Below are 25,288 nucleotides of genomic sequence, written 5' to 3' on the forward strand. Positions count from 1 at the left end.
AATTTGATATTCATACATAACCAATGGCTTATTAACGTGCTTCTCATACCATGCCATTTTTGTATCGTGTTTGGTCAACCCTTAGCTTGTGTCGGCCCTGTCCATACCCTCTTCTAGTCGGATCCTCGTAATACTTTTTCTACCTTCTTTTAATTCCATAAAAGATCATAATTATAAGGTTAAAAAATCCCCACATCATTTCTAATACAAACTACCAAATAATAAATAATAAGTCATTGTGTGGAACATTTATACATTTCATCAAGAACACGTACTAGAACTTTTTTTCTATGCAATATTTGCATTGACAAAGTTCTCAACCTTCCGAGTGAAGTTATTTATTTGAATGCCTTACCTACCACTTTGATAGGGACTTAGGGAGTATTAAGTTACATTTGTTTAAGATTGATTTTATCAAGCTTTAGGCTATTTTCATTACACTCATTGAGATATAAATCCATTAGTAGTCTAGTAGACCTAAACCTGTTAATAAGGTAGGGTTTAATAATAAGAGAAGACTGCCATAATTTTTATATATTTTTCTTTTAAAACAAAAAAAGTTTGATTTTATAGATAATGCCTTTCAACCTTTACTCATTCTCAAAAGGAATTTAGGTCTTTTAAATAGTTAAATGGAGTATTGTTACTGTAAATATAGTATGTGTCGTAAGTAAGTATAGTAGATATTAGGGAATGGCAAATACGAAATACGCCGTAGATTTTATTAATTTTAACCTTTTGATTTGGAAAATATACAGTATTATTTGGAATGCATGTGTATATAATCTCATTAATTTAATTACCTTCTAAAGTCTTCTTAAAAAATAGAGTGATTATTAAAAAAAAGTGTGTAAAATCAAGCAACATATAATAGGGCGGCTTAAGTGGAAGGGTGAAAGAAGGGGGGGCCAAGTTTGAACGAGATGAGCGGTAAAATAGAAGAAGAGAGGCAATAAGGCAATAACCAATGTCCAATAGGCATTCACATTTGGTAGGTATTATGATAGTGTCGGAGAAGCGTGGTATACAATTATTGGTTTTGCTCCTCTGATTTCGGCATCTCATCTCATTCTTCTTCTTCGATTTCTCTCTCTTCCGTACTCTCTCTGCCCCTGATTTCTCGCCTCACTGTTCCCTTAACACACCCACACCTATTCTCTTCACCCCCTTGTCCTTTTCCTCTACTCCCTTGTACTACTAGGCTCTACTACTACTCACCCTGACCCACATAGTAATTCAAGTTACTCCTAAGACTAATTTATCCTTATAGTAACAAGTTTTGTTAGGACTAATCCAAGTTGGAGTAGTGAATGTATCACTATTTATTTTATCTTTTATTCTTTCTAGGAAGACAACCTTGTCCTACTTCGTAATAGTTTACGATCTCATAATACAGAGTACGTATTTATATATGCTACGGAGTATATACACTACCTCAACGGCTCAACAAGATAATTAGTTATTTAGGGATATATATATCCATATACTACGCATTTATTAAAATAAGATATTTAACACAAATTCAAGTTGATTTTTGTGGTGAATGGACATTGAGCTTCATATGATCTTAAAGTTAATATCATCATCTTTGTCCCTAATTTTTGTCGTTATGTGATTTTGATAAAAAGGAATAACACATCAACTCAAAGTGACCGAAGACTATTGTAAGTTAATGTGCTGAAAAGATTAGCCTAGTATGATCGATTAGCAATTATTATTAAATACAATAAGAAGTTATCATGGTTTTGGTAAAGTAAGACAATTGACAATTATTTGTTAAGCTAGAGTCCACCTCCAACCCTTCATTTGTTTTTTTTTTTTTTTTTTTTTTTTTGAACTACACCTACTACGAATTCAATATAAGTTGTGTTATCTTCATTTATACTTTATAAGTTTGTATTTCCTTTAGCTTGAACTTATTGTATCCGTATATTTAATTATTAGAAATGTATTGTAATAGTGATATGACCTTATACAACCCTCAATTTGGTCATATCAGTGACATTATGCATACTCCATGTATGTTTCAGATGAATCAGAGTATCACACAGAAGAAAAAAAAGACAAATAAAAGAATATGAACAACAAAAATACAACACAAAGCATAATGCATGCATTGTTGGAGGAGATAGGAGCGAATAACAATCCCACGCGAGGGATACAAAATGCAGTATGTCTCTCTGCACCACAGAGGATGCTCACACGTCACTCTCAACACTACAAGCCTAATTCCAATCAACTATTCAACAAACATATCCACCCCAGCCCATGTAATCAAAGCATCAAACACATTATTGTATGCGACATTACATACACGTAATATACACTGCATATTTTGATATTTTCCCCAACAGTCGATCAATTCGGGTGTCCAGGTCGGATTTGATGATGAAGTTGAGTCGGGTTGGACCTGTTTATAATTTTTAATCATGCTAAATTCTTATATCCGATACTCCCTTCGTGTTTTTTTAAGTGTTACACTTTGACCGACGCATAGTTTTAGGCAATTTAATTGACTTAAATAAAATACTACCTCTGTTAATTTTTATGTGCAACTTTGAAATATTTTATATCTCACAAATAATATTTTAAAGTTGCACATAAAAATTAACAGAGGTAGAGAGGTAAGTGGGGTAGTTGGAGTATTAAAAAATTATAAAAGATAGTGGGGTTAATAGTTTATTGAAAAGTAATGAATGTGAGAGGAAAGATATAATAAAAAAGTAGTAGTGGATTTGGGTGAGGACCATGAGAGGAGAGAGATATAATATTTTAATATAGCTTTTTGCCAAAAAAGAAAGTGTAATACTTAAAAAAACACGGCCGAAAATAAAAAGTGTAACACTTAAAAATACACGGAGGGAGTATATAAATTTAATTTTTTAAGATTTGTTTCGAATTGGGTTAGTCGGTAGGTTTTTGACACCTCAACCTACACAAATAGCTAGAGCATGTTAAAAACTGACACTCTTCAAATATTCACTCATACCTATACTCCGTAGTTTTTATTTTACGTACAGTACATACATGATACATCTTCCAGATATTTGTTCTTCACCTCCCCTCATCCTTTTCTTCTTTGGCCTTTTCTCGATTCCCTTTTTATTTTTTTTAAAAAAATAAATAAATATATTTTCTCTCCTCCACCTGTCATGGCTCAGATCATGGTTATTAGTTTGTATTTGTATTGGACAACATCTTTCTGCACCATTTCTGCAGTGAAGATGATGGTAAATAATTGTTGTATTATTTTCTCTCATTTATAATTTCGTGTTTATTTCAACCGTTAATTGCTGTCAAATCAATTTATTACGTAGCTTGTAGTACATACTACTTGTCAATTGCACTATTACAATTTAACCAAATTCGGAGAACTATACAGTATACATGCGTCTATATAAGTACAGTCACCTATGATATGATATTGATGGCTTTGAATGGTCCGGGGTTTGATTTTTGTCAATTATATGAGTTGAAGCTGCCTTGAAAATGCATCCATGTTATGTACCTACTTAATTCGTACTAATTCTGTTCATTCCGTCTTAATCAAATTAGATTTAAGGTGAATAACAATAGTACTGCCAATTAATGTTTTAGGGGATGATAATGACTTCACGAGACCCTAATTAGGTTGTTTAGGTTCATACGTACAATATTCATGAAAACAAGGTGCGGATTGGATCTTAAAAACTGATCATACATTTTCTTATTTAGAATAGTACTCCGTAGCTAATTGTAACTGTAGTGAATGGTCCGGGTACAAAATGAACAATTAGAATAACCATGAGTGACACGTCCGCTTACAAAATGATAATCACACAAATTTTCAAAATTTATTCACTCACATGTTTGATTAGTAATCATGGAAATAAGAAAAATACACTACATAACAATAACATGATTAATATCAATCCTTGCTCTTTGCATATTCTCACAAGTCTAATAATCACTAAGTGACAAAACTAATATAACATTGTATATAATCAACGTTTTACTAAAGGTCGTTGTAAAGTATTGACAAGAATAAAAGTTAGATTGATACCATTAACAAAAAGTTGAGAACAAAACGTAAAACCCTAATTGAACCAGCCAGTATTCATGATTCCAATATCCAGTCCAGTCTGAATTTTGCTAATTCAAACCAACCAGGCCCATTGCAATGTTAAGCAATTGTTAAACAAGTTTTTTAAAAAAAGAGTAAATTAAAGAAATTAGTATGGAGATTTGGAGATGATGAATAGTGACATTTGATATTGTTGCCTAGTTGGTAGTGTTGGTACAACGTAATGATAATTTGATAAAAACACTAACTGTTGGTTGGCAACGATTTGGTAATTAAATTTGACTTTCAGTTGGATGGTATATATACTTATATTACTTGAAGATAGACGACAGGGCAATTATTCTCAACACTATGTTTTGAATGTCTGAATAATGTCTTATATATATGGAAATAATGGTAAAATATATATATAAAAAAAAAAAAAAAAAAAATTACATTACATTTGAGGTATACTAATTTCTCAAGGTAAAGTTACAAAAACATTTGTTATATGACAGGAATAAGGGAAAATAAACTCAACTAGAGGCAATAATACATACACTAAAGTACATGTATAAAACATAGGAGTATCCACAATCAATGGTTCCTAAGTTGCCGAAGGTTCATGGGAGAAATGTACTTGGTGTCTCCATCAAGTAGTTGTTTGGCTAACAATACATTAGCCGCCTCGCTTGGGTGGTAAGGATCCCAAAACACATGCTTATCGCGGTCAGTACACAAACTTGAGCTCGGTCCACATGGAATTATTCCCGCGAATTGCCCTCCATTTCCACAACATGCTCTGCTTGCTGTGCTAAACCCTACAAAGACAATAATCAAGAAAAGAGTATATTTATTAATTAGACTTGTTACGAAAAATACACCTTGTTCTCTTTATCAAATTTTAATTAGACCAAATTTGTTATAACGGACTACTCGTTAGTGTGACACGTACCATATTTCTTGTAATTAGTGATAAGTTCCAAGACAAGATCATAGACATTCGCGTAAACAAAGGTGGATTCAGGTAGAGTTTCTCCCAACTGAACAAGAAGATCCTTTAATTTGGCATTGTATTGGCGTGCTAGCTTATCAGCCAAATCCACACATTCATTTTCGTTCAACTGATTAATTGTCTTCTGATAAGGAATGCACCCAATCGGTCCAACATTCGCCACCACAAATTTCCTACCATCCAACCTATATAACCTCTGCCATACATTAATCAAATGCAACATCAGCTTGTTAAATTAAGATACTGCGATAATTACAAGAGATTAAGGGGGCGTTTGGTATAAATTCCGTAAACGGAATGGAAAAAATTTATATAAGTAAGGGAAAGGGTAATGATACTCATTACCTTTGATATATGTTTGGTATCTTTATGGAATGGAAACAAATTGAGGAGTTTATGATTGAGGAGGGAAACACATTTTGTTCACAATTTGGGGGATTTTGTTACCCTTGGAAACGGTATTTGTTACTTGTAGCTCATACCAAACTAATAGAAATGAAAACACATATTTATTTACGTTTCCTACATTACAAATTTTCATACCAAACACCCCCTAACTATATATAGAAGAGGTAATACTTACTGTAAGCTGGTCTCTTAGATGATTAATCATGTCATCAGTAAAGGAATCAGCAGTTTGAGAAATTCTGGCTCCAATAGAAATAACCGGAAGTAAGTAATTATTGAGGAAATCATTTGATCCAACTGTAACTGAGAATATTGATTTTTTCTGTATGTAATCTCTTGCACTGGATGCTCCCAACAATTGGTCAATTTGTTTTCTTGTAATGTTGAAGTAATCAACTTGAACATCCATTCCAAGCCTATTTACCTACAATTGCAAGATAACCAAATGTTTCATTTAAACCTATTTTACGTAAAAAGTAGCACATAACGTGTTAAAAACATAAAATAATTTATAACTCGAATTTTAGATTATATTGAAGCACTATATTGGCAAGCGTTAAATGCCAACCACTATAAAATCATCCATACGTTATTTTTATTTCGTATTAGATTAAAAAAAAAAAAAAGATTATTGTTGAATTTGGATTTGGTGAGCTTACAAAAATTCTTCCAGTAGCATTCAAAATTCCACCACCACCTGAGGCATAGTTAACTCCAGATAATATGGCTTTTCCGGTAGCATTTGGGGCCAAAAACGGAGTAGCATAAGTTGGGATGCCCATCATTTCTCCTGTTAGGCCCAAAAAAAAAAAAACCATCAAAGATCACTAAATGTAATGGGCCTAAACTCAACCCAAGCTAAACTCAACCCATTTAAAAAGGTTGGGCCTGAACAATATTTTGATTTAAAAAAATGTGAAGAAAATTTACCTACAATATCTCCAATGGTTCTACCGTTAGTAAAACGCCCGGTTGGAGTACCACCAGAAGCCTTAAAATCAATACCATTTGGAGTTGTATCAGCTTTAGACAATGTGCTCAAGTAGTTATTATTCCCTGCATCAACCAAAGAGTCTCCAAATATAAAGGAAGCTCCTAGCGCTTTATCATTATCATCCGCGTTACCAATTTGAATTAAACATAACAAACTCGATACCATCATCAAAGTCGTAATAAAATTAATTCTTCGACGATTAACATCAAAATAAGAATACGAAAATGCCATTTGAGCTTGCTTAAACTTAAACAAAGCTCTCGGTCACGTTGTTTAGAGAGCAAGCTGAGAGAGAAATGATAATTAGTTTGATGTATGTGTATTTATGTGATGGTATGAAGAAAACTTGTAACGTTGAGCGAATTGCTAAATTTGGTTTGACCCAAGTTTATAATAGTAAATGGATGGTTTGAGAAGAATATGGAATGGTGTATTATGATATGCATATATATGAATAAATTCAAGGAGGTAGTTTAGCAACAATTGGTGTATTAATGGACTAGTTTGAACAAGCGTATAGTAGTAACCAATCTAAATACAAGTGTTACTCTTGGAAAAAGTGAGAGCGTTGCATGTAAGTAGAGAAATGGTTTTATTGGTGAAGCTTAGGTGTTGTTAGGTTGACGGTTTATAATAGCTTGTTCTAATTTGGTCTTACATATGGAGGACTTTGTTGTTAGTGCAGAAAGTGATTTAAGTTAATTGATTACAATACTTTTAGTTGAGATGGGGAGTGAAATTTTAGAAGGTGCCTAATGTGGAGCTACAATTGTATGTGTTTTATTTCTTGTTCATTGGGGATCAATTAATTTGTGTTTTTGTAATTCCAATTGAATGTTGATAACACATATTGAAGTAGAGTAATTTTATCGTGTATGTTTAAATTAATGTAAGTGTTGTGTGTTATAATAAGTTTGATGCATGTGAATATAAGTGAAGGTATGAAGAAAACACTAAATAAATACAAAGTAAAACTCGAGACATTCTCCGAGCCACACACTAGTTTTAGTATTACATTATCTATCCATATGAGAAAGATGTCTACAATAAGCATTAGTACGTATATCTTTACTATCAAAGAGAAATGGAAACAAAATCACTATAACAAATTTATTATGATTTAGATAACGTGTGTGACGGTTGATTGACTGTGATTATACATAGTACAGATACAAACTAGAATTTAGTTAAACTCGACCATCATTGATAATATCAATAATTGTGTGATTGCATCATACATTCATACGTTTCTATATCATTGCCAATTTAAAAAATGTATCAATGCCAATTAAACTTTATGCATACATCATTATTTAATAAATCAGCTTCCATTTTATGAAATTTCCTCAGTATAATCTTTTTTAATGCATAGAATATACTAAATCACTAATTATCTTACCTTATTACAAAATAAGATTGCAAACTAGAAATAATCAATTTCTTATCCTATTTTAATCACAATAACCTTCCAAATATGTTACGAATTCAAATATCCCAATCAACAATAATTCACTCATATTCATAATCATAATCATAATCATAATCATAAATCATTCTCTTACTCGTTACATCATTGTCCATATTAGGATACAAATTGTTTACAATCACATTTCCATGACAATGAGCTCCCATAGTCCCATGGGCCCGTGTATTTATAACTATTCTATTTTTAAGAAACAGAATCATCCATTTAAGCCCATGTTATACAAAATTACCTTATTATTGTAACTGAAAATGAAAAACGAGTACATAAAATAATCACTGTTCAAAAAAATTCAACCTCAGTCTTGTGTTCTAAAAACCCCTCTCTTTCCCCCCTTCGACCGTTGGGGTTTTTCTCCTGTGACCAACAATGGCAATTACACGGAGGTCCGCCGTTGCTAAACACCAACTTCAGGCAACTCCTCCTTCTCTTCCGCCAGTTCCTCCGCCGCCTCCTGTTGCTGAAATTACTCCCAAATCAAACAACAACAACGAACAACCCCAGCAACAGGAACAACCCCAGAAAGAACAGCAACCTGCTGTTGCTGAAACAGTTTCGAATTATGAGCAAACGAGAGAGCAACGGATTAAAGAAAACCGTGAACGTTTACAGAAACTTGGCATTGTCGATCTCTCTCTTCAACTTAAGTCCATTGTTGCTACCAAACGAACACCAAGAAGAACTCAGTTTGACCAAAATACCCCTCTCAAGTCTCCGCCTTCGGTTCCCTCTGAACGCCGCCGTTCTTCCAGGTCTATTACCTTCTTCATTTTATTTGATTTTGCTTTGATTCCACAATTAATTTTCTGGGTTTTTTTTATTGTTATTTATTTATTTATTTATTTATTTTTTTTTGGTATTTTATTAGTGGGGTTTTGAGATTTGATCAGATGGTGTTGAAGATTTAAAGTAGGGTTTTTAGTAGACATTATATTTTTGAGAATTTGTTGTGGGTTGTGACAATTTTTAAGAAATTGTTCAGGGTTTGCTATTAAATTTGGATGTTCAAAATGTATTGCATGAATTATTTAATCGATTATGCTAGCAATTTATGGTTTAATATTGTTACTTTTGTTAGTTTAGTGAAATTATGAATCTGATGTTGCTTTGATGGGGTTTAGGCTGCAAAATGCGCCACCAGTAACCTACACTGAGCCAAAGGAGGAGAAACCAAAAAGAGGTAGGGACATTGTGTTGGAAGAGGGGGCAAAGCCCGAGATTTATACTGAAGAGCATGAGAAACTGTTGGGGAATACGGAGATGCCCTGGACATTTTTCGTCGATGGGTATAGAGCAGATGGAACTCGGATTTATGATCCGGTCAGTGGGAAGACTTGCCATCAGTGCCGGTGAGGGTTTCATTGTCATTTGGTATCTCATTATGTAGTTCATTATTGCTTACTGTTTCATGTGCGTGTATGTGTATGTTTATGCGTGTGGAGGTGTGTGTATCGAGAACTTGTTGATAGATATGGGTGGAAGCTTATTTTAGATCCGACAAACGGAAGTGCCTTATTGTTTAACTTTAACCTTTTGGTTAAGCTTTGTTGTTTATAGCTCTTATAGAAGTTAAAAGGTCCTTTGAGCCGGAAAAGCCGGTTGCACGAATTCTATGGGAAATTTTAAATTATCCTGTAATGTGAAGCAATTTAATTAACTCTATTATATTGTTAAAGCTAAACCATGGATTTTGTTGTGTCTATCTGATTTGGTAACTTCTGTTCCATGATATTATACTTCGTTTTGGCCAGTCATTTGCTTGCCTAATGGACCAACTTCTAATTTTGAGCTACCAGGTTTCTTTGTCTTGAATGTCAGAATTTTGTTGTCTTTGTTGAAAGTAGAACTTAGGACTTTAGGAGAGATCAAAGTCTTAGGCATTTGTATTGGCATTCACGGTAACCAATATGCATTCGGAAATCTCTTCTTCTATGTGTGTACTAGCTAGCGGTTAACCTTTTGTCAGAATTTGGTGGTGACATTAGAGTACAAGTCTTTAATACTAAGGGTTTAAGAGATAATTTTGTCATTGCAGTGAAAAATCCTTGTATGTTTGGATGTGAAGTGACATTTTGTATGTTTACCTCTTTATGGTTTCTGCCTTGTTCTGATTTTTGTACATAAAAGCATGGACCTATATTTCTAAGAATGGCCTAAATTACCTATTAAACTTTCTTAGAAAGTTCAATTTCTGCTGCTGAATATTTGACTAGTTAACAGGTATTGAGAACTAGTGATGCTTAGGGTGTCTCTATACTTCGCCAAGTATGGTGGATTGTAGACCAAGATACTGCCGAATCATTTGAGTAGTTTCCATAAAACTTCCATTTTGCTAACAGATTATGCTGTTATTAAATCTAGTTTTTATTTATATAATTTTTTTTTTCCAGTTTATGGTTCTGCCTTTTCTCCCTAATCATCGAATAAGAAAGTTATTCATAGGAAGTAGCCTTCATTTGGAGCTGGAAATATAGTTATCGTGTAATATGGAGCTTAGATTAGCTGCTTCTAACTTATGGAGCAGTTAGATTTCTTTTTCTATCTTTATGTCTAGTAAAATAATCTATCATACTTCATGACATCACTCTTTTGCAGATGGAATCACTCTCATATTAGGAAAAAGCAATGAAACATTACAACTTAATTTTTAGAATTAACATAAATTTTTGTGTGGGTGGAGCAAATGTTATACTTCTCCCAAGTTCTCAGTGTGTTAGGATTCACAGTGTCTCTCATATTATATCCGATGCAGCTGCTTGTACGTTTTCATGGACCTTGTTGTGCCTTTTGAGTTTCGACTCATAGATATTTACTAAAATTCATCCGTTTCACAGGCAGAAGACACTTGGACAGCGCACTCGCTGCAGCAATTGCAATCTTGTCCAAGGACAGTTTTGTGGGGATTGTCTTATGATGAGGTATGCATATTCTTTATTCTCGTCCATATGTATTAGTCAGATAAACTGGAGTTTACTGAAAGAAAGTGAAGAAATCATCTACAGTATAAAACTAGAGGTAAGAAAAAAGTGTGTTATGAATCATGCTCACATCATTACAAAGCATTCCCCCCTCTCCCCCCCCCCCCCCCCCCCCCCTGTTCCAAAAAAAATCTTAGTCCGCTCTCGAGCTAGAAAAATCTTAAGATGCTAGACTCATAAAACAAGGATAATGCACTCAAGTGGCTGAAAACCTTCTAAACAAGCTACTATGAAAAGGCTTTAACTTTGTTGTTAGACCCAAGATTTCTAAATTTACAGCCATAGGAAGAGCTGATACGTGTGGAAATTTATGATACGTGATCAAGCAATGTTATAGTACATAGACTACATTCTACATCTTACCACACCCTCTTATTTTGGAAATCAATGAACGCAGAATACTCCAACTCAATCAACAAATTTGTTGAAGATCACTTAAAATCCAAGCTAAATCTCTTTTGAGTAATTACTCAGGGTTTTCTGCTTCTGGTGGTAATCGTGTTTTGATCAGTTCTACCATATTCGCTGTCTAATTTGGCATGGGAATATAATTCCGTACCTAAATTGTTAAATAAGGCCAATTATGTTCAACTTACAGATATTAATTTGCCAAATTAACACTGGTTTGATCCTTTGGAGTTATAGAGTAAATTTCAACATATCTTTATATATTTTTTATATCAATCCCGTACTCCCTATTCTCTGTACTTCTGGTCAACACCTTTTTCATACATTCAACTTGCTTTTAAATGAATGAATCTTTGGGTACATAAGGTTCACACTTGTCTCATTGTATGTCTTCTCCATATCACTTGAAACCAGGTGAACAAAAAAGCATAACCTGCTGCACCTTGCACCAGCAATGTACTTGTATGTTATACTTTGTATAATTCTATTTGCTAATTGAACTGAGATGGGGTCCGATTATGACCATTGCAGATCTAATTATTTGTATAACAATCTTTATTCTTCACCATCTAATCTGATGCTATTGTTTCTGTGATGGTTGTCAATGACAGATATGGGGAGCATGTTGTAGAAGCCAATCAAAACCCAGATTGGATTTGCCCTCCTTGTCGTGGGATTTGCAACTGCAGTTTGTGTCGCCAAGCTAGAGGATGGTGTCCAACTGGGGCTCTGTACAAAAGGGTAGACTTTCTTGGTCGTGTAACTTAGTAGTTTCTGCAGAGTTTTGGATATTGTATATTGTATTAGTTTATTTTCCTTTCCTGCTCCAGATCAGCAACTTGGGATACAAATCAGTGGCACATTATCTTATTACAACAAAACGCGCTCCTCCAGATACAGAGAATAGTTCTGATGCTCCACAACCTGTGAAAAGGTCTCTTCCTTTTGAGGGTATGGAGCTACCCAATGATACTGGTTCTGATGACAAAGCAATTGTTCAGAATACTGAACTCAACCCACAGTCTGAAAATAAGGCTGTGACTCTTGGTGAATCAGATCCAAAGTCAGAGGGTGTTGGGAGACCGAGGAAAAGATCTAAGAAAGAAAATACTGATGCTGGCAAGGAATTAGTGACAGTGAGTGAAGACTCGGTAAATACGCCTGTTCCTAACATGAACGGTCCAAAATCTTCAACTCCCTCTGTTGATGAGTTGAATCCAAAACTCTCTGTCAGGCGATCAGGGAGGAGGTCCGCTCAAGAAAATGTTGACATTGTTGGTGAGATGTCTTTGGAAGCAAATGAAATTCCAAGAGAAGAACTTGTTTCTGCTATGAAGGATCCAAACAATTCAGAAACCAAGGTTGATAGCACTGCTCGAAGGCTAAGGTCTAGGAACAAAACTTGAGTTGCTGCAGTACTGCAGTACTGACAGTTTGCTTAACCTCTCTTCTTAAGAGGATGGTTACTGTTCTGCCTTTTGGGAATCATGAAACTATCTACTGTATTGGGATAGCAAGCTCATTGGTTTTAGGTACCATTTTGTGGGTAGTATGGTGTATCTTTTGGGATATCAAGTTCATTTGTTTAGGTACCTAATTGTAGGGTATTATCTATCTTTTGGGAAAATATCGGAACTTATTAAGCAGAAGGGTTTTGCTCTTTTTGGAAGGATCAACCATGATTCATCCTTGTAATTGTACTAAATTATGCTGGTTGTAGATCTAATAGAAGGGTAACTAATTGTTATTGTTCTTGGAAAAGTATTTCGCATATGCCTCTATCGTTGTATTGAGAACTGGCTATAAGTATCTTAGATCCCAGCATTTCTGTAGATGGTGCATGCATACTATGTTCTTCTGCAACTGTCTCCTACAAGGGTGCCTCGTCCACAAGGTGTTACCTGTGAGTCAAGTTTCTGTTTTATGCTATGTACTCAAAAATCATTTAGACATTGAGACCTAGTATGAAGACAGCTATTACTCAGAGTGATAGTCGAACTATTGGTTGAATTCCCTATAGTTTTCAATACTCTGAATTTGCTAGCAAATTACTCTCTTTTTAAAAAACTTAATCCATAGCCATATAATATGAACACCTTTGTTTATTCCCTATTTATATAGCGAGTACTCCAATACTTGGGTTACGCTGTATTTACTTGATTTTAGACGAAAAACAAAGTTCGTCTTCCATCCTTTTCGAAGTATTTCATATTTATTTATCTTCGTCCAAACTTAAAAAACTTGAACCATATTTTTCAGTTTAGAGATAAGAAAATTTATACTGTGTTGTATCAAGTAAAAATCTCATTGCATTCATCTCAAAATGAATGAATTTATAAAATTTACTCCATAATTTTTTCATTCTGTAAAAATGTACTCGTAATATTTAGGTAAACATCTTTTAACCATAAACCCTTCCAAAACCCTTGATTTCACCAAAAACCTCTGAACAAATCAAACTCCCAATTTCAGCATTTTCACTCTCAATGAAACAATTCCTTCAAACATCCCTTCTCAATTATCATCTCAAACCTTCAAAACAAACCTCTTTGTACTCATTTCTCCGACATGCTCACCGGAAAACCCAGAAAAAACAGCCCGCAAAACCACCGCCTCCACCAACACCACCAAAACCGCCGAAGAAGACGGAGAAGATGACGGCGCCACACGGCGAAACATGGGAGGATAACTACAGTTGGATGTCGAAGCTTGACGACAAGGTGGCGATGCGACACATGGATGTTTACATGGAACAAGAAGAGAAGTACACTGAAGCTGTCTTGTCTGAAACACAACAACTTCAGAACAAACTTCAGTCTGAGATTGCTTCTCGCTTGCCTTATGATCTCTCCTCGCCCCCATTTCGTTGGGGTCCCTGGTCTCTTTCTCTCTCCTTCTTAATTTCTTTTTTGTTTTTAGGTATTATTAATGAATGTTAATGGTGGGTTGGTTTTTGTTTGATGAAATTATAATGGCTTTTGATGGAATTTATGTTTCTGTTGTTGTGTTTGTTGTACTTTTGAATTCAATTGATCTTATTGTTTGATTTAATTTGGAGTATTAGATTATAGGAAAATAATTGTGTTATTGAAGTTGAAACACTATTCTTAGCCATTGTGAGGGTATTTGTAATTTATAGAAGAACTTCAATACTTAAATCCATCTCATGATTGATTTACATAATTGTCAGTAATTAATTTCGTCGAAAAGAAGTCAATGAGTTCTGTTGATTGCCACTGTACATAGTATTTGTGGGGTTAAGGGGAGTGATGTGTTGCAGGAATCTGAACCTGACTAATTGTTTGTTTCAACTTAATTAAGGGCACATACAGGTTGTATTATAGAAGGGTTGAAGAAGGAAAGCAATTTCCAGTGTTATGTCGTCGATTGGCATGTTTAAATGAAGAGTTTATATCAAATAAGTCTCCATTTTCCGGGTTTGATTTCACGTCTGGTAAAAGGATTGAACAGAAGTTGATTGATTACAATCAGGAAGCCGAGAGATTTGGAGGTTTCAATATTTTGCTTATATGTTTTATACTTGATCTAGTTGATTGGCATTTTGTTTTTGACATGTAGCTTTCTCATTGTAGGTTATGCTTTTGAGGAACTGTGTGAGGTGTCACCTGATCACCGCCATATTGCCTATACTATGTATGACAAAGACAATGATTTTTTCAAGTTATCTGTGAGGGACTTGATTACTGGTGCTTTGTGTGATAAGCCACAGGCTGATTGGGTTTCGAATGTGGCATGGACCAAGAATGGGCAGTCACTGTTTTACATTGTCACCGATCACTATAAACGGCCTTGCAAGTTCGTACTTCTTGCTTACATCTGAAATTCTTAAGTGTATTTGTGCTGCTGTACTTGTATGGCTTAACATAGTCCATAATGTTTTTGTTTCTTTGCTGTTAGGCTGTATTGTAGCATCCTTGGATCAAATGATGATGATGTCTTGCTTCTTGAAGAGCCAAAGGAGAATGTCTATGTTAGCATTCGGCACACAAAAGATTTTCAGTTTGTGACTGCATATATATTCTCAACTACGGCTTCAAAGGTAACACTTTCAGACTTTCAGTTCATGCAGCCATCTTCCAGGATTAATTTTAACATGGATTGGTCTGAAGCAATTTTACCCATTGGCCTCCAGGTGTTTTTGATAGATTCTGCCAACCCTTTGTCAGGGATGACATTAGTTTGGGAAGGTGAGCCATTTGTCCATTGTGTTGTGGAGCATCATCGAGGATACCTTTATTTGTTCACAGATGCTGCAAGGGAAGGACAGCCAGTTGATAATCATTATCTTCTTCGCTCACCTATTGATATTGCTCCTGGTAATAGAGTGTGGGAGGTATGTGAGGGTTCTGGCTGATGCTAACTTTATGTTTTTTGCCTCCACAGGCATCATGTTTTTCTTTGATTATTCTCCATGTTCTCCAGTTTAATTCGATAACATTGAGTTGGATACTCTCAAATTTCAAGGGCTATTATCTCACATTCGATCTTTCAATTTTTACTATTCCTTATTGTGGCCTGTTTTGTGTGGTTGGACTTTAGTCATTCAGCTACTTATGCCTCTCTTTAGGTACTTAGTCTAAGCCTCTAATCCTGAATTCAATCAAACAGAAGTCTCTAGCATTGGCTGGAAGATAATGCCGCATTTGGTCTTAAGGGATATCATGTTTTACTGTTACTAATAATGATATAAAGAATTATGTTGATATTCTGAACTCAAAACTTAGGAATTGACAATCTTGTTATTGACCATTCAATGCAGAGTGTATTCGTTGATGACCCTAATATGGTCATTGTGGATGTTGATTTCAATGACACACACTTGGTACTTATTTTGAGGGAAGGTCAGACTTTAAGGCTATGTACGGTTCCTCTACCTTTGCCCACTCATAAGGTAAGGCTGAGTTCAGTAATTTATTCATATAGTGTATATTTGTTGATGAATTATTTGTACCCAAGAAACAAGTAGAAAAATTAGAAGTGTGTTTTAGCTTTTTAAAGGGGTAAACTGTTATCTGTACCATGATAGAAGGCATATAACAACCTCGTCTAGTGCTTAAATAAAGGCTTCAATTTCTCCACATCGTCGCCCAGAAGCGACGCGCCACATTGCCCGAGTGTGGTGTCAAATGAGCAAGGGCGTGCCATTGGGGCGTTCCCTACTGAGCGACGCGCTGCACTTCCCAGACCCGGGTGCAGTGATAAGTATGTAAGGGTTGCTAGGTCGTCGCCCAGAAGCGACGCGCCATATTGCCCAATTGTGGTGTCAAATAATCAAGGGCTTGGAGTTGGGATCAGGAGGGAGCGTGGGAGAAAAGAATTTAGTTTGCGGATTGGTTCTTGGAATGTGGGGTCTCTTACGGGAAAATCAGCAGAATTGGTAGAAGTAATGAAAAGACGACGCGTGAACATCATGTGCCTCCAAGAGACAAGATGGACAGGAGAAGGAGCTCGAGGCTTGGTTTTGGGGTATAAGGTATGGTATGTTGGGCAAGAAACGAGCCACAGAACAAGGAATGGTGGAGCTAGGAACGGAGTTGGTGTGGTTCTCGATGAGAGGTTGGCAAAAGAGGTGATCGAGGTCTATCGGAAGAACGATAGGTTGATAAGGCTGAAGTTGCTATGTGGCAAGGAGATTGTGAATGTTATCAGTGCTTATGCTCCCCAAGTGGGTTTAGATGCAGAAGAGACACGACAATTTTGGGAGGACCTAGACGAGGTGGTGCAGGGTGTCCACCACTCAGAGAAGTTATATATTGGAGGGGATCTAAATGGGCACGTTGGGGCGAGCCGAGATGGCTATGAGAGTGTCCATGGAGGCTTTGGGTATGGGCAGAGGGACGCCGGTGGTGAAGCTATTATGGATTTTGCCCAATCATATGATTTAATTTTGGCTAATACTTGGTTTAAGAAGAGGGATTCACACTTGATAACTTTTCGGAATGGAGCAAATGCAACTCAAATAGACTTCCTGCTCACAAGGAGCATAGATAGACAAAGTTGCATAAACTGTAAGGTTATCCCAGGGGAGAGTGTGGTCACCCAACACCGGCTATTGGTAATGACTATTCGTCTGAAAGAGAAGGCGAAGAAAAAAGTTAGACAAGAAGAACCAAGGATAAGATGGTGGACCCTAAGGGATGCAAAAGCTAAGGTTTTTACAGAAAAGGTAATTGAAGAAGCGGATTGGGATGGAGAGGTGGATCCGGACATGACTTGGTTACGAATGAAGAACTGTTTCCTAAGAGTGGCCAAAGAGGTCTTAGGGGAAGTAAGGGGAAGAACTTCGGTACAGAGAGATACTTCGTGGTGGAATGAAGAGGTGAAAGCAGTAATTAAGCAAAAAAGGGAATGCTATCAAGCCTTAGGAAAATGTAGGAGTGATGAAACCTTTGCAGCGTATAAGGAGGCTAAGAGTAAGGCAAAGGCAGCTGTTCGCCAAGCAAAAGAAAAGGCATATCAGGAGGTTTATGAAAAGCTTGATTCCAAGGAGGGAGAAAGGATCATTTATAAGATGGCAAAGAGAAGACAAGAGGCAAGGAAGGATATTGGCATGGTGAAGTGTGTCAAAGATAAGAACCAAATGGTCCTAGTGCAAGAGGAGGGCATCAAGGACAGGTGGAAGGGGTACTTCGATGAATTATTTAATGGAAGTAATGGAGTTGTGATAGGAGATACCTCTATGAGTGATGAAGAAATCAACATGGAGTATGTGCGAAGGATTAGGAGAGTAGAGGTGGAGATTGCACTGAGGAAGATGAAACCTAAGAAGGCGGTTGGCCCTGATGGGGTACCGATAGAGGTGTGGAGGTGTTTGGGTAAGATTGGTATTGATTGGTTAACAAACCTTTTCAACAAGATATGGACGGCTACAAGGATCCCACAAGATTGGAGGAAGAGCACCTTGGTCCCGGTTTATAAAAACAAAGGAGACGCTCAAGATTGTTCTAACTATCGAGGAATTAAGCTTATGAGCCATACTATGAAGTTGTGGGAAAGGGTGATTGAACAAAGGTTGAGGGCATGCACAAGCATTTCAGATAACCAATTTGGTTTTATGCCTGGGAGATCTACTATGGAGGCAATCCATTTGATAAGACAAATGATGGAGTTTTATAGGGTAAAGAAGAAAGATCTTCATATGGTCTTTATTGATTTAGAGAAGGCATATGACAAGGTGCCAAGAGAGATACTTTGGTGGGCAATGTTGAAGAAAGGTATCCCACGAAGGTATGTAGACCTAGTTAAGGATATGTATCGGGATGTGTCAACAAATGTGAGGACATGCGGAGGGTTGACAAAAGATTTCCCTATTACAATCGGATTGCATCAAGGGTCTGCATTAAGCCCTTTTCTTTTTGCAACGGTTCTAGATGAATTAACTAGACCAATTCAAGATGAGGTTCCATGGTGTATGCTGTTCGCAGATGATATCGTTTTGGTGGATGAGACTAAGGATGGGGTTAATGTCAAGTTGGAGCAATGGAGGCAAAGGTTGGAATCTAGAGGGTTTAAGCTAAGTCGGAGTAAGACTGAATATTTGGTATGTCGTTTTGGCACTCAGAGGGGGACAAGCAATGAAGTGGTGAGTTTGGATGGAAAGGATTTGACCATGAGTGAATGTTTTAAGTACCTAGGGTCGATCATCCAGAAGAATGGTGACATTGATCAAGACGTGACCCACAGGATTAAGTCAGGGTGGCTTAAATGGAGAGCGGCCACGGGAGTGTTATGCGACCGCAGCATTCCCTTAAAGTTGAAGGGAAAATTCTACAGGACTGCCATAAGACCAGTGTTGCTCTATGGTACAGAATGTTGGGCTTCTAAGAAAGAGCATATTAAAAAGATGGAGGTTACGGAAATGCGCATGTTAAGGTGGATGTGTGGAAACACTTTAAGAGATAGAATCAGAAATGAGGTTATTCGCAAGAAAGTAGGTGTGGCGGGCATTGTAGATAAATTAAGGGAAAATCGTCTGCGTTGGTTTGGACATGTAAGACGGAGACCCGAGGGTGCACCGGTGCGAAGAGTGGAAGAGTGGGACCATGGAGGGATTAAACGAGGAAGAGGGAGACCAAAGATGACTTGGTTGGAAGGAGTGAGGAAGGATATGAAGTGCATGGATTTACGTGAGGATGAAGTTTTGGATCGTAAGGGATGGAGGAGAAAGATTTATGTTGATGACTACACGGAATAATCAAATTTGGTTCATGTTAGCCGACCCCACTTTTGGGATTAAGGCTTTGATTGATTGATTGATTGATTGATTGTATCGTTTCTATAACAAACTATAGCTTTTTCTATCATCACTTGAGGTAATTTTGGTGTATGCTTATGGTGACTCTATAAACTTTCCAGTTCTCTCACAATTCATATTGACATTTCATTGCTGCTTTTTTTTAGCTATTACTCAGGTATCTTTGGCTATTGTTCTATATTTAATTCTTTAACTGTTGCTCCTCTTTTATCTTTTAGGCAGCAGTTCGTTTGGTGGAGCATAGTCCACTTTTCCTTCCTTTGCCGAAGCATATTTGTGAAATTTTACCCGGACCAAATTATGATTTCAATTCATCCACAGTTCGCTTTACAGTTTCTTCTCCACTGGTATGTAAATGTCTAATCCATGCATGGATGATGGGACTTTTTTTTCTTCTTAAATTCTGGGACTTGCCTGTCTTGCATGCCATGTAATTATTCCAAGTAGGCTGATAGGCATACCAGTGTAGCACTTGTGTCCATTTCCAGTCTAATACAATATATTTTGACTTTCGGATTATGGTGAACTGAATTATAAGTCTGAGCTTCCCCTTTGTTTGTTATTTTTATTTTTTATTTTTCCTTTAATATCCCTGCCCATAGGCATAGAGCACTTTTTTATTTAGGAACCTTAGGATCTTTTCAACTGTCTTACAATTTTCTGTCCTCTCTTCTCCTTGTGCTTGCTATTTGCTTATGCTCTGTTGTAAATCTTTAATACTTCTTTACCTATGTGCGAAGTACTTACTTGCAAACTAGCTATTTCTAATAACCTTTGGCAACCTCTTCTATCACACAGATGCCTGATGCAGTGGTTGATTATGATCTTATGAGTGACAAATGGAACATTATTCAGCAACAAAATCTGCTTCATGAGAGGACAAGAATTCTATATGGAAAATCCTCTACTTCATTAAATGATAGATCACCAAGTTCTCTTCGTTTTGATCCTGAGGAAAATAAGCATAAGGATGAGGAAAATCTTTGGAATGACCTTTCTGAGTTTTATGCTTGTGAACAACATAACGTCTGCTCACATGATGGGGTCATGATACCATTGACTGTCGTTTATTCACCCAGAAACAAAAAAGGAAATCAGAACCCTGCATTACTTCATGGCCATGGAGCTTATGGCGAACTGTTAGACAAACGCTGGCGCAGTGAACTAAAAAGTCTTCTTGATCGTGGTTGGCTTATTGCATATGCAGATGTCAGGTATGTTGAGACTTGTTAAACAGCTTAAATTCTTCCTTTATTTTTGATTTTACTGACTGCTTACTGTAATTGTAAATTTTGCTCTGTTTAGAGGTGGAGGTGGCAGAGGTAAGAAGTGGCACCATGATGGGAGACGCACTATGAAATTAAATTCCGTACAAGACTTTCTTTGTTGTGGCAAATTTCTGGTTGAGAAAAATTTTGTGGATGAAAACAAGCTTGCTGCCTGGGGTTATAGTGCTGGAGGGCTATTAGTTGCTTCAGCTATTAACGCTTCTCCAGAGTTATTTCGTGCTGCTGTATTGAAGGTCATTTTTGTTCTTTTATTTTGAATCCTTCCCCCTCCCGTCTCTTTTATCCTGCTGTGTTGGTTTCATTAGGTGAATGTGACTATTGACTAGATTAATGCAAGCTGGCATCTTACTATCCTCCTGTTAGGACCTTGATCACAAATTCACAAGTAACACTTAAATTATTTCATGCAAGTTCATTTATATTAAGCTTAGATTTAAGATAGATCTCACTAGCCCAGATAAAATTAGCCAGATATTGATGAGATATAATTGCATATATCTCTCTGAAAAAAAAAAAAGAAAAAAAAAATGAGACAGATATTAGAAAAGGAAGACTCGGGGGGCTTTTGCTAAATGCTGATGGCTTGCTATAGCAACTTAAATGCCATTTGTGTGTTACAAAAAACTAGTTTAATTTCTTATACGAGTATATCATAATAGTTTATGCTTTGTGGAGCAAACTGCAGCATGGAAGAGATAACCTTTGCCAAACACCATGTTGCTTACAGTTTGATATCTAATTCTCTTCAGGTTCCGTTCTTGGATCCAACAACTACACTTCTGCATCCTATACTACCCTTGACTCCAGTTGATTATGAGGAATTTGGGTATCCATTTGATGTTGAAGATTTTCAAGTAATGCAGAAATACTCTCCTTACAATAATATTAGAAATGACGTGGTTTACCCAGCTGTCTTGATTACCTCATGTTTCAGCACAAGGTAACTTTTTTTCCCGCCTTTATTTTTGTTCATTTCTGTCTCTCTGTTATGTTTGTGGATCAGTCAATCAGATGCATAATATTAAACACTAACCCCTTTATATGCTATGCCTCCTTCCTGCTCAAAAAATCAGATTTGGTGTATGGGAAGCTGCAAAATGGGCTGCACGTGTCCGAGAACGTACAATATATGACCCAGCTCGCCCTATTCTGCTGAACTTAACAACTGAGATAGTTGAAGAGAACAGGTACATGAGAAGTAAAGAGTTCGCCTTGGAGACTGCATTTCTTATGAAGATGATGGAGTCCTAGCTGTTCATCATGCTTCAGCAAATTATTATTATAATTTTTATAGAGGCAGGCAAAACAAAGGCGGTTCTCCTTAACCTGGTCCTGTTTTCTGGAAGATTGGTCGATGTCTGAACTACTGAAGTGTCACAGGATTTCCTGCACTATTTAGCTCCCTTGGTTTTTTCGTCTTGTTTACTGCACATATTTAAGTCCCAGTTGATCCCTAAGATTGGATTAAAAATCCAAATCGCAAGTGTTCATATTACAAAACCCCTCTCCTATAATATAAGTATATAGCTACGGAAAATTCAAACTGCCCCATGTATGCAAGACATCAGAACAATTACTCCGACATCAGAACAATTACTCCGGAATTGGACTAGATCGAAACAACCGATCCCTGGAAGTGTTTTATCATTGCTCGGCCAATATTATGCACACAAAGGCAAGATCGCGCACTCGTGGTCCCATTCTTTGGTCAATAAGTATAATTGATCACTTATGTGATTGACGTATAAGAGAGCTTTTGTAGTTCCATGTTTTGTAATTGATTGGACCAACAAAGTTTTGTAGCAACATAAGAAGTCTTTTTGGAAAGATATCATCAATCATTACAATACTCTTATATTATGTATCATGTTCAATTTATGAAAAGATGATTTGTTGGTGGATTCGCTTTTTTAACAATTTTTCCAACTTTTTAAAAGAAGTGGGTCTTGTTCTTCATAATTGAAGTCCTTAATAGCAGTGGGATTTTTATCATTTTGCCTAATTCAGGAAGAATGATACCTTCTAAAAGCTCTTATGTAAGAGTTCACGTTGTGCAAATGGGTTAATACCATAAATATAATCATACCCTACACTTTTTATTACATTTTCATGGCAAACATTACTATGTGGGTGTATGGCCCTCAGAATATAAATTCACTTTCATGATGTAATAGTCTCTTCAAAGTCCAAACCATGGATTTTTTTTTTATTAAATATTTTTTTTGTCCTTTTATTCATGGTGTTATACTTTCGCATCTATTTTCAAGTATTTTAAGTTGAAATTGAAAATACATTTCAAATCATGATCAAGTTATAAGTTAAACTTTCTTATATTATATTATTGCAGGATGATAATTTAAGATTTTAATAATTTGATTTGAAATGTGATATGTAATATTTTAGGATAAAAGTTAAAAATTAATTTTTCTTTACAATGAATGACAATACTAGTATTTCTATGTATTTTTTCTAAACTTAAAATTTCTTTGTTTTTGCAAGACTTTTTACAAAAGATCTTGGCAATGAAGCTTATTATGTTTTAAAACAGTAAAAAAATAAATAAATAAATAATCCATCAATCTGCTACCCTTGAAGTAACAAGCAAACAATGATTAATTACTTGTTTAAAGTTTCCAGCTTCGCTTTAATTGTCAAATAGAAAAACAGAATTTTATCTTTAACTAGTCATGTTAGTGTTTCAAAATTTTTAAAAATAAATATTTAACATTTCAATGAAATGATTATGCTCAATTATCACAGCTAGCTAATACAAGTATAGGACAATTATAAGTGTGACTACTTTAAAACTACATTTATTTGTTTTATTATTGGTATGCTTTTATCTTTTCTTTATTTAAATTATAAATGACTGCATGAGTATCATTTAATTAGTATTTACCTGATTTTCATTTATCTGAAGTTTATTAAATTTATATGAATTTATTAGATATTATTAAAAACTTATATAGTTGTAATTTGTATTTGGTCGGTAATCTTTGTCATAACTTATTTTTCCTAAACATATTTTATCTAAACGTATCTTATCTGAATTTATTATGTCTTAAATAAGTGAAAATAGAATGAACAGAGCATGCCCTCAAATTTCTAACTTATTTCTAGAAATGTTGCATTACCATATCAATAATCTTTTATAAAACATCTAATCTTATTTCATTAAACATCTTTACAAACAAACAAAAAACTTTGGTCAATTGTGAGTATCAACAATTACTTTTATATGTTTCATTGAACATGTAAAATAATGTAATTCTCCTTAGTTGGAGTATTCTCATTAATCAATATATATATAGGTAAGTACGCTTCCATACTAAAACCAATTGGCAATAGTAGGAGTTACTTCTCTACCTTATAAAGTAGAACCACCTCTCCTCTTTCTCCAATATGGGACACTCACAAGTAGGCTACAATGGGTTTCAACACTCCCCTTCACTTGTGAGTATCCTTAGAATAATTAGAGCACACCAGAAGGTACAATATAAAATCCTCTTTGGGAATGAACATCCAATAGAGGTCCCTTAACCAGTGGCTTAACTATCCAGTAATGAACGACCCAACAAACCTGGGCTCTGATACCATGTAGAATAGTGTAATTGTCCTTAGTTGGAGTATTCTCATTAATCAATATATATAGGTATGTACAACCTAATTATGAGAACCCTAATTATACGAAATATATCTTTACGGAATATTAACAAGATAATATTAACCTATTATCTATGAGAACATATTATTTGAAATAAACATTTACGTACATTATATGCATTACAAAAAAAATGAAACTAAGATATCGCTCAAGTCACGAAGCCAATCACAAGTTCTTAAACAAAAACATGTCAACGACATTAACTTGGCACTTAGCTTTGTTTTGTGAATATCGATTTGTGCATGATTCCAAATTTCCGATTTCCATGCAATACTGTACTTAGTAGGTAATTATATATCATTGACAAAATATAAATATATAAATAATATAATTATAAAATATTAGCACTAGCTTAGTAGTTAGTAATGCTAGAAAATCAAGCTTAATTGCCTTTGTATATTACTTAGGTCGAGACAAATTCACCTGTCAGCACAATTTCTGGTCAACCACGATCAATTTAGCGGATCTCATAATAAAAAATTAAATAAATGTTTACTCAATGTATAACTAATAATTAATTAATTTATATATATCGTGCAAATTAATTTATGCAGAAATAATTGGACACCCTAATTTATTGATTAAAATACTTATACAATATTAGTCTGTATATTTTTTATTGAGGAATTGCATAAGTTTTAGCTAGAATATAGTATAGCAGACAAACACGGTAAAAATTCTATGGATATTTGAGAAATTTTTGCTACGGAGTAGCAATTTGGAAAGAGTAAA

At 35.4% G+C, this 25,288-nt stretch overlaps 3 protein-coding genes across 3 annotated transcripts; 2 read left to right on the forward strand and 1 right to left on the reverse strand.

The window, feature by feature from the left end:
• Positions 1–4,455: 4,455 nt before the first annotated feature.
• LOC145563136 (GDSL esterase/lipase At2g23540-like) lies at positions 4,456–6,717 on the reverse strand. Its single transcript, XM_081623560.1, has 5 exons — positions 6,396–6,717; positions 6,125–6,255; positions 5,641–5,889; positions 4,998–5,253; positions 4,456–4,863 (listed from the first exon to the last, which is right to left on the reverse strand). The coding sequence occupies exons 1-5, from the start codon at positions 6,688–6,690 to the stop codon at positions 4,640–4,642; spliced, it is 1,155 nt and encodes a 384-aa protein (XP_081479686.1). The 5' UTR covers positions 6,691–6,717; the 3' UTR covers positions 4,456–4,639.
• A 1,490-nt stretch (positions 6,718–8,207) lies between these two features.
• LOC145563137 (uncharacterized) lies at positions 8,208–13,075 on the forward strand. Its single transcript, XM_081623562.1, has 5 exons — positions 8,208–8,694; positions 9,064–9,291; positions 10,777–10,860; positions 11,940–12,069; positions 12,159–13,075. Exons 1-5 carry the CDS (start codon positions 8,312–8,314, stop codon positions 12,732–12,734), a joined length of 1,401 nt encoding a protein of 466 aa, XP_081479688.1. The 5' UTR covers positions 8,208–8,311; the 3' UTR covers positions 12,735–13,075.
• Positions 13,076–13,795: 720 nt separating this feature from the next.
• On the forward strand, positions 13,796–22,942 carry LOC145563138 (uncharacterized). Its single transcript, XM_081623563.1, has 11 exons — positions 13,796–14,206; positions 14,661–14,839; positions 14,922–15,144; positions 15,247–15,388; positions 15,482–15,682; positions 16,109–16,240; positions 19,822–19,950; positions 20,402–20,817; positions 20,909–21,125; positions 21,642–21,832; positions 21,966–22,942. Exons 1-11 carry the CDS (start codon positions 13,815–13,817, stop codon positions 22,141–22,143), a joined length of 2,400 nt encoding a protein of 799 aa, XP_081479689.1. The 5' UTR covers positions 13,796–13,814; the 3' UTR covers positions 22,144–22,942.
• The last annotated feature ends 2,346 nt before the right edge of the window (positions 22,943–25,288 follow it).

This window comes from Chenopodium album, chromosome 10, assembly GCF_948465745.1.
Source record: "Chenopodium album chromosome 10, dcCheAlbu1.1, whole genome shotgun sequence".
Lineage (NCBI taxonomy): Eukaryota > Viridiplantae > Streptophyta > Magnoliopsida > Caryophyllales > Amaranthaceae > Chenopodium > Chenopodium album.